Source organism: Gopherus evgoodei, chromosome 5, assembly GCF_007399415.2.
Source record: "Gopherus evgoodei ecotype Sinaloan lineage chromosome 5, rGopEvg1_v1.p, whole genome shotgun sequence".
NCBI lineage: Eukaryota > Metazoa > Chordata > Testudines > Testudinidae > Gopherus > Gopherus evgoodei.
The window spans coordinates 62644417-62654372 of record NC_044326.1 but is presented as its reverse complement, the minus strand read 5'-3'; the positions used below and the strand labels follow the sequence as shown (position 1 = coordinate 62654372).

The 9956-nt window shown below is 46.3% G+C and overlaps 1 protein-coding gene across 1 annotated transcript; it reads left to right on the top strand.

The window, feature by feature from the left end:
* Window positions 1–7013: 7013 nt before the first annotated feature.
* Window positions 7014–8894, top strand: HELT (helt bHLH transcription factor). Its single transcript, XM_030565626.1, has 4 exons — window positions 7014–7040; window positions 7512–7616; window positions 7949–8045; window positions 8404–8894. The coding sequence occupies exons 1-4, from the start codon at window positions 7014–7016 to the stop codon at window positions 8892–8894; spliced, it is 720 nt and encodes a 239-aa protein (XP_030421486.1).
* Window positions 8895–9956: the final 1062 nt, after the last annotated feature.

Genomic DNA, 9956 nt, shown 5'->3' with positions numbered 1-9956 from the left:
GATTTGGCTGAAAATAAAATTGTGACCAGTATTTTAGTGTCTCTGTATGGCTTTTGTGAGTACATCCTTTAGCCACACTTACCCAGAGCATCTTGCTTAGGGCTTTAGTCTCTGTATATAGTAATCAAATAAAAAATTTGCACCAACTCTCCTGTTGGTGTAAATCAGCCTCGTTCTGTTGATTTAATAGAGCTACACCAATTTGCATCACTTGCAGATCTTTCTCAATATAGTTCTGTGTCTAAAACTATAACATCACTTTTAATTCATTGTCCAGTAAATCTACTTTATGACCTCAACCTTGAGATTTATGTCTAGCCAAAAGAAGAAGCAAATATTACATCTTAAGGAATGACAAGAAAGTCTGGAAGAATGAATCCACTATGTTTTATCAAGATATTGTTCAGCCAACCAGCTTTCTTTTCTGGCTTCCTATTATAGTGAGCATCCTGCCAGTTTTTACAGTATCACTGACGGCTGAATAAAAGGACACCTCTGGAAAAGACTCTCAGTACTGAGAAGGTAGTCAGAGTTCAGTAAGGGAAGAATGAGATCACAGGCAATGTGCTCAAGAAGAGGGGGCAGTCCAGCTGAGTAGTTTTTCTTTGTATGCCTCCTGAAGTATTGTGTGCACCCACTGAATCTTTCACTAAATCCACGAGAAAATGGGATTGATCTCAATGGCCCTTTTTTATCATCCACTTCAGCTGCAACATCACAATCATCCACAGACTAATGGTGCAGTGGCTGATGCACAGACTCCAGTTAGCAACATTTGTGGTTAAATCATCAGTGAGGTTGAAGAGGTGTGAAATGACTGATGAGGCTTCATTCATGAAATAATCTTCTGATTCAGAGTCTGTGCCAGTAGAAAATTACCAGTAATTCATTTACCTTGTATTTTAAGCATTATTTTGCAACTTAAAAAGAAATCCAGTTTCATCATCATGAAAACACTGGGCTTAATTCACCAGTGCATTACTCCAGTTTTTCACTAGAGTTACACCTGCATAAAACAAGAATATGCAATGATTTGTCAGGCCCAGATCTTATATTTACAGAGGGCCTCTGAACCCAAAGAATCTCAAATTACTTTACAAAGTGATATATAAACTATAGAAATTACACTGATAATTTCACTCAATACTAAAATGCAGCTACTTCTGGGGTGGAATGTGACAGTATATAGAACAGCAAATGAAAAATAATACCATACCATTTGAAAGTGTAGATGTAGTTTTTGTAGGAAGACTGTAATTATCCCAAGTGGATTTGGCCAGGACACCAGGATTAACATCCCGCCCCATACACACACACACACACACACACATACGCTACTGCAAAAAAGTGTTGTGAGCTATTTGATGCCCACACAGATCAGGAACATAGCTTTAAATCTCACCCAAACATCAGCATCTTCCCCCTTCATAGTCCCAAGCTGGGGCATTGGAGCATTATGAACTCCAGGGGAATGGCTCATCAACAGCATTTCCTGAAGTGCCGTAGTATTTCCTGGGATGTTTCCCTTAAAGTCTCTGACCATGCCCGACCTTGTTTAGCATATAAGGTGTGACGCATTCACAGATGAACCTAGTATGGCCTTAAGAATTGAAGCACTTTAGTCTTTCCAATGATTTCGTTTCAGGCCACTACTTCTTACTACCCAGAAAGGGCTCTGTCAGATGATTGAGATATTCCATCTATAGGCTGAATCTGTTACCTCCATTGCATTCCTTCCATTCCCTGCTAGCCACAGTAATGAGTGATGGGGATTAGACACTGAACTTGGGTTTCCAGCATTATACTGCAATCCATTACTAGATAGCCTCATTAGATTTGTTTTGCTAACAGAAATCTAAACAGCCTATCAAGGCCATTCACAGAGTATAGCAGCACCCTGCTACAACACTGCTGTAGTTAATGTTTTGTCAGTTTCCTTTATAATCAATATGGCTTTTCCTTGGACGCCAACTTCCACACAAAGCCAAATCCTGTTCACCTCATTCATGCAAGAAGTACCAACGATATCAAAGGGGCTACTAAAATAAATAAGATGAACCTAAAATCTAGAGCCCCAAATTAGTGAATGAATACAGTTAAAAATTAAAAAATCAACTAAAAACAGAAGAGAAAATAAACTGAGGGCTAGAGGCAAGGAGGAGAGCTATAAGAGGCAAAAGTCCATGACAATTCAATGCAGTAGATGCACTGATGCAATGCAAGGGCTGCAGTGGAGAAGGCTATCAATGGGGAGACTATGTGAAGGATCAGAGATGTCAAGGCTAGATGAGTGGGAAGGCGCATACAGCAGGACAATGTCTGTGGTGTTTACCAAACTCTGACTTCAGTGGTTTAGGAACTACCCAACATGCTGGGTCACAAAATAGCCCAGCAAGCTCGCTGAAGACCTTCTCTATGAAAAGGCTACAGTGCTGACGACCCCAAGTAACAGCCTTTATTAAGGTGGTTCTATCCAGTCCCTCACAGTAAAATGTTGCCCCATTTTTGGTAAGGGTTCAAGTCTCCATTTGAAAACATGCCTGGGTTCAAATAAAGCACCTGAGGTGAGCCTATTATCTCAGGCTTTCTTTAAATGGCCTATTGAGATATGCAGCGTTGTTGCAGTCCTGTTGGTCCAGGATATTAGACAGACAAGGTGGGTGAGGGGATATATTTTATTGGACCACCAACTTCTGATTTCTTACCTGATTTCCAGGTAACTTTCCTGATTTTTTTTTCTTCGGTGCTAAGAGCCTGTGGTGATTTCTTGTTTGAGGGGGTCCCCTCTGTCCTAGGTGAGATGCAGTAAGTGGTTCCCCAGTTTCTCCCAAGTCCCTCTGCTCAGCATATTGGAGTTGTATGCAGTGCTCAGAGGGTTATTGGTGACGTGAGCTCTGTGGGGCTGAGATTTTGTTTCTTGCATTTGCTCAGGAAGTAGCTGGCTGCTGTTAAGTTTTGCTTCCTTTTTCTTCATGTTGGGGCGTTTCCATTTCAGCCCCGGGTCCAGTGGAAGATGTTACTGACCCGCCCTGTCTCTAACTGGCGGGAAGGGCCTTGCACGTGGGCCATTCAGGGCGCGCAGGCCAGCGGTGCCTGGTGTGGCGTAGTGATGCGGGGCGGTTTTGTTTGCAACAAGGAGCTGGTGCGGTGTGAACCCCCCAGGGGCTGCCCAGGCACAGTCCCTCTGGCGTGTCAGCCACTGTACAGGGCGCTGGACAGTTTTCCGCCTGCCCCTCGCAGCCCGCGCCCAGCAGCTCTGAGCACAGCCCCGTGCACACTCCGCAGCGCGCTGGAGCCTGACTTTGGTCAGGGCAGAATAAGCGCCCAACGGGCTGCTGCTGTTGACATCCAGTACTGGCCCCGCCAAATAACCCCCCTCCCCCCAGTCCTGAGCCGCCTCTGGCACAGCTCCCGGGCTCCTGACAAGACCACCCCGGGGCTGCCCCCTTCGGGGCTGTGGGGATCTCCAGGGGGAAGCCAGGCCCACACTCACTCCCCTGGGAACGTGAGGAAGAAAGGAGGGGCTGGGCTTCTACAGGCCCGAGAGACCACGTGAGACTTGGCAGTGCTCGGGATCGGGTCCAGAAGCCTGTGCAAACTCAGGGTCACTGTTATTTCCGCCTTCTTTCTTTTGCTTGCAATAACAGAACATAAGCACTGGAGCGTTCGTGTTCCGCTCAGTGTGAGCCCTGACCACAAGCCAAGGGACCGAGCCCATTAATAGCTGTGCATAGGTGACCCTCCTTGGCTTTAGCTCTGTTAGATCCCTGGATATAGCATCCTGCTGGCACGAAAGTAACAGGGCGTTTGGTTACTGGCGTCAGGACTGGGCCCTTCGTGATATGCATATAATGAGAGTTTGTGTATGTGTGTGTTGGGGGGGGCATGAAGGACAGAGAAAAAGGCCTTAATGATCTATTTCTCTGGGTTTATAACTTTAAATCTCCTATGTTAGTACTGTTTGTGTGTGTAATGCAAGTTTTGATTAAATAACATGTGTCAAGTATTTAAAGGCGTCACCAACAAAATAAAAAATGGTCTCATATTGTAAGAGAATAATTACAAATGAGCTACGAGGCAAAAGCAACTACAGGACAAACTGGAGTTAGGGGGAAGAGTATGCAGTTTTCCTTGTCAGATAACCAAGCACAATATTGCCTTAGGAAAATCAAAGTGTCACTTTTGGAGAGTTTAAAATAGAAATGCTCCTCTTGGGGAGGGCGCTGAAAAGTGTAAGAGAGATTTCCCAAGCAGCTCATGACTTCTGCTCAAGGTTTTCTTCTTAGTCTGATCGGAGATATAACATTGGAAATAAAGAAAAGAAAAAGCAAACACGTCTGAGTTAATATGCCATAACTTTTTCAGCGCACCTCGGCCCCTGGCATACCCACTTTGCAGTCCACTGTTCTACTCCCTCCCCAGCCTTCTCCGTCAAACCGAACTTGGACAACATCCTAGCCTGGCTTGGGCTGAGCTGCAGAACTACAATTCTGTGGCAGAAAAGAAGAAAATAAACAAGTCTAGTGGTGTAAAAAGTCTTGCGGGTGCCTGCAGCTGGTGGTTAACACAGACTGTAAGAGGATCAACTCCATCTCCGCTGGCGAAGGGAAGAAAAAAGAAAGAGAAAAAAAAAGACTTCACATTTGCTATTCACAGTTTAGTTAATTTGGATGATAACGGTTAGTTTTTTTAATCCCATTGTATGAGACTGAATATACTACAAGCGTCCCGAAAGAATATCTACTGCAAACAGCATCACACTGGAGTGTCTGAGCTTGAATCTAGCCTGGCATACAAACATTTGTGAAGACGCAGTTAAAGAATTACTTCGACGTTTTAATACTGAACAGTTCTAAACTCTTCGCATGCGAAACTCAGGTTTGATCCTTGGACTTTCAGTCTGTTTGACTATATTGCACTAGGGGAGATGGTCACCATCGCTCAGATACAAGGACAAGAATCTGTATTCACAGTCAGTGCTACCCATGTAACTTGTACCGAAAGATCAGATGGGTCAGATTTTCCACACTTAAACTACAAAGAAATAGTAGCAACACACTAAAAAGAAAAGAGAAGTGGATGTTTGGAAGAAATATCGTGGAGGTGACAGGACTGGAGTAAGTGGCATCTTTATAATGTTTCTCTGGGGACTGCGATATTTCCAAGACGGGCAAAACTAAACACTGGAAATACAGCTCAGCCCCTAGCACACATCTCCTCAGTGAAAAGGATGTTTTTATTTCCTTCTGCAGGGTACAGTCACAATCCAGAGCTGCTGTTTAGTTAGTAAATGTGTAAAGTGGGCTACTTGGGGGCAAGGGGAGTCCCTATGCAAAAAGCAAGGGCGGTGGCAAGGAGCCGTGAAAGAGCCATGGAAACGCGCTCAGAGGCTCTGGAGACTGGGGGGTTCCCAGCCTCCTTTCAGCTAATTTCCTCTGGCTTCTGTTTGTGTGTTTTCGATATTTTCTTCTTAAACCCTTTAAAAGGAGAGAGATCAACTTCCCCAAACTCTCCCGTCCTCCCTTTCTCCCCCCCAGGGACAAACACTGCCATGCCCCCGAAAAGGAGTCCTCTGCGCTCTCGAGGCGAGAAACGCGGCTGCCAGAACAGAGGCCATAAAAAAAAGTTAACAATGCTGTGAAAATATGTTTGCAGAAAATAGACAATTGTTGGATTAAACGTATTCAAGTATGAAATAATGCCTTTTTGTGTAAAAACTTCAGCAATGTGCGTGTACAAAAGTTCCCTGTGGCAGTTACTTGCTCCCTTTGTGAGCTGTGCGCTTTGGCGTCTCCACTTGGCGCATTTAACTCAGAGCCCTTTAAACGCGATTGTTTCTTTCTTTTTAATGACATTTACCGGATCAAAACATGCTGTTAATTCGATCAGAAAGCTTTGCCCTCCCGAACAATGCCACAATAATTTCTCCTGAAGTTTGTTAAATTGACCAAAATTAGGCAAATGAATAGGAGGTCTGTAGGCGACTCCTCTTGCAGGTGACACCGAATAATGCACTCTCAGACCAGCTGCGATCTCCTCTTTATTTGCCCCTCTTTTCTTTGACCCGCATTATTAAAATTTAGGCCCAATGAAACTATTCATACATTTCAATGGGACATTTTCCTATAGGATAATAGGCTACAAATTGAGCCTCTCCAAAGGGGGGAGTAGGGGGGTAAAACAACTACACACAGACACACACCACACAAAAAGGACCGTCGTGTGCCAAAGGCTCGCGGGAGCCTCCCTGGGCCTGCAGAGGGGAGGAGGGGGAAAAAAGGGGGGATCGTGTGCCAGCCCCCAGTCCCACACCTGCCGGGATGTCCCAGCACATAAAGCGGTGTAAACAAAACCCCTCGCTGCCATCTTTCATAAAGATAGACGTGTCACCAAGTCGTGTGAGAAAAGCCTGAGAACAAACGGGGCCACTCCGTCTCCAAGGGCTCTCCCTTGAACTGGGCGGAACAGCCTATTAAGGGCTTACTTAATTACTTTAATGACTCTGGACAGGCTTTAAAATGCAGTCAGCGCTTGGACAGGGGAAGAAGGGGGGCTGCCTGGGATTTGTAAACAGGCGATCGTGTGAGAGACCAGGCGCTTGGAACTAAAGAAGAGAGCTTGTGTTCACACGCTGCTAGCGCGCCACTGCGCTCTGCTTGCTGCTCCCGTTAGTCCTGTTGCCATGCAAATATTATTCTGGGGGCGATCACGTGTCCTTTGAAGGTCCACGTGGAGTAACAAAGCTGATCTGCCCCCTGCTAGCCCCCTTGACTGAAAAAAAAAACACATTTTTTTTTACTCCTTTAAAACTAATCTTTAATGCATACATTCCCCAAACTGCTCTCCCTAATCCTAGGGAATCAGGCAGGCCATGAAAACACCGAGTCTCCCCCCAGAAATGATCGCTTTATAAGCAGCCCTTTGGAGGCTAGGGGGCTGCAGTGCACCTGAGACTAGAGAAGACATAGGCGTTCCCTTCTGCTAGACTTTCCCCAGTGGTGTGACTTCCCAGGATGGCCTCTAAACTAAAGGAACGGAAAGTAAGTTGGAGCTAATCTTTGCGCACTGGGGCTGCCGGCTGCTTGCCCAGCAGCGACAGAACGACGGTTTATTTGTAGGCTTTTTAAAAAAAGCCTGGGCTCGTGTTTGGTTTGGAAAACTAGAACTTAACACTCAGACTGATCCTCAGCAAGAGGACTGCTGTGGAGACCAGGTTTGGTGGGGGCCTCCCCGTGCAGTCAAACAGGGCTGGAGGAGCGCTCGCTTCTGGGGCCAAAATTAACCTGGCTCTTTAAAAAAAATAATAGTCGAGTGAAATTGATATGCGAGCGGCTTAGTGAAGGTCAGATCAAATGTCTGACGTTAGAGTAACATTTTTTTAAAGGTGAATATCTCTGAATAAAACTAGAAACCAAAGGCTGTGGGGAGTTTTTCTTTGCGTTTTGGGGTGATGTCTGCTCGTGTTTCAGACGCCTTGTTCCATGTGTCTGTCTGCACATTGTGTGTTATAGAGAACTCCAGTGTCTCACAAAGTGATTGAGAAAAGAAGGAGGGATCGGATCAATCGCTGCCTCAATGAATTGGGGAAGACCGTGCCAATGGCTTTGGCAAAGCAGGTATGCTCCAGCTCCTGGCTAGAGCGCTGGAAAGTGCGTGCCGTTGTTACCAAGGGGGACGTGACACACAGTTGCATGTTTAAGGATGAACATGACCTGCATGACTGCAACGACCTTCTTTGGTTTGGAATGACTCTTGTCAGGGAGGTGTATCTGGGAAGTAGCTGCCAGGCTCATACAGTCAGCAAAGGAAAGTGTCTTGCGTGCCAATGCTCCCTGGTGCTTTCTCCCTGACTGGCTTTAGGACCCATGGGTTTGGTGAACTCAGCAAGAATAGTTCTGGCTCTGGTTTCCCTCAGGCGTTTCATGAGGGTTTTGTCTGTGTGTTTCAGAGCTCTGGGAAGTTAGAGAAAGCGGAGATCCTGGAAATGACTGTTCAGTATCTGCGAGCCTTGCATTCGGCAGATTTCCCCCGCGGCAGAGACAAAGGTAGGTACAACGCTTAGCGTCTTGGTGCTCGTGGTGATCCGTGCATGTCTGGCACACCGGGTTTGAAAATCTTCCTGCAACCATGGCTGGTTCTGCAAGCGCTCCAGGGACATCCCACCCATTCACAGTGTAAATCACATTAGCTACAACCAGAACTGCTGAGGAGTTGGTGGGTGGAGAATGAAATAATCCGCGTACTGGTTTAACTGGGCTGTGTTAACATTCAGTGTCTACACGTGCAGGTGTCAGTATCTCCAACATTCAGACAGACATTGTGGCCTGGAATTTTTAAAACTCCCTTGGGCAGAAAGCAGCGAGGTCAGGAACTGACCCGTTATCCTGTTCCGTTTCTTTCCAGCAGAGCTTCTAGCTGAGTTCGCCAACTATTTTCACTATGGATACCACGAGTGCATGAAGAATCTAGTCCATTACCTGACCACAGTGGAACGGATGGAGACCAAAGACACCAAATATGCTCGGATCCTGGCTTTCCTGCAGTCCAAAGCTCGCTTTGTCACCGAACCTATTTTCACCACTCTGGGATCGCTCCCAGAACCGGACTTCTCCTACCAGCTTCACCCAGCTCCGGAGTGCCCGGCTCACAGTCCCAATGAGTCTATGTTTCAGCAGGGGTCCGGGGGTCCGTTTTCCTGGCATGGTCCAGCCAGAAGCCCCGCCATCCCTTACCTTCCCAACGCAGCCATGCCCCTCCCTAACCCCGGGCAGCAACGCAACACTTTCCTGTCGTCAGTACAGGGTCTGGACAGACACTATCTCAACCTGATCGGCCATTCCCACCCCAGCACCTTCAGCCTGCCCCACGGCCAACATCCCCCCTCTGTGCTATAGAGACTCGGCCTGCGGGCTGCATATTTATATCGGGGGAAGAGTAAATTATCCACAGGCGCATACATTCACTTAATAAGTGCTAGTGTACAAATGTAAATACATATGATTGTGAAGTTATAGCTCGGAATAAATGATCACTGGGAAAGGTTAAGGATGTTTCCAGTGTGAGATGCTTTTGCGATGCGTTATTTAACCAACCTGCTAGCGTGTCCCTGCACGCTTCGGTTCTATGTGCAGGGCACAAACCACGTACAGCGCTTGGAATAAATGTGATAGAAACTCTTTGGTCTGGTTTCCCATCGGCACTTCATTGGTGGGGGGTGGGGAAGTAAAATCAACGGAAACGGCTGCGATTAAGTGTTGGGGGGACGCGCGTCTCCAAGTGTTGGGTCTAGCGCGCACTGTGCGCTCTGGCGCTAGAGTGTTTATGGGGTGCCGCGTAACTACGCGGAATTAAGCGAGCGAGAGGCAAACGCTATGGTGTTTCGGTGTTCAGGTAAACCTCACTTCGCCGCACACTCTTTTAAAATACAGCAGCGTTCATGCGTCTCCCCAAAGCCCTCTGCTTTATCAAGAGTCGATATCGCCCATGAAAACATATTCAGAAAAGTAGCATTGAAGTTGTGTGTGTATATATACATGTGTTTATATAGAATCAGGGACGGTATGTGTATGCACACTGTACACGTGATCCCGAGAGACAATGAGCAGGACCAGTGCATGCTTGTCTCACAAATATCCCTGTATGTAAATCCATGCCAATCTCACATTGTTACAGTTACAATACAGCAGTATTAAGGCTGCAAACGAAACACCTTTAGTACAATTATGAGGATTCCTTGAGGCGAGCTAATAGGAAGGAACCAGCCTATCCATTTCCCCCAAGATGTACGGGTGACCTCACGGTAAACAGAAAAGGAAAAAGGTTCTTGTTGAAATCGGAAGGAATATTTTACTAGGAAGGGACGATTTCCCTTCTGTCTTATTCTGGAATTTCCTCATGACCGTTTATCTCCTTAGGAGGAAAATAACAGGAAAAGCTGTGGTGGCCTAAGGAACAAG

Bases quoted from the DNA above. Each gene is read 5' to 3' on its own strand.
- HELT (XM_030565626.1), top strand. From the start codon at position 7,014: ATGGCCTCTAAACTAAAGGAACGGAAA. The intron at 7,041-7,511 runs GTAAGTTGGAGC...TGTGTGTTATAG, and splicing joins CTAAACTAAAGGAACGGAAA to AGAACTCCAGTGTCTCACAA. The intron at 8,046-8,403 runs GTAGGTACAACG...GTTTCTTTCCAG, and splicing joins CCCCCGCGGCAGAGACAAAG to CAGAGCTTCTAGCTGAGTTC.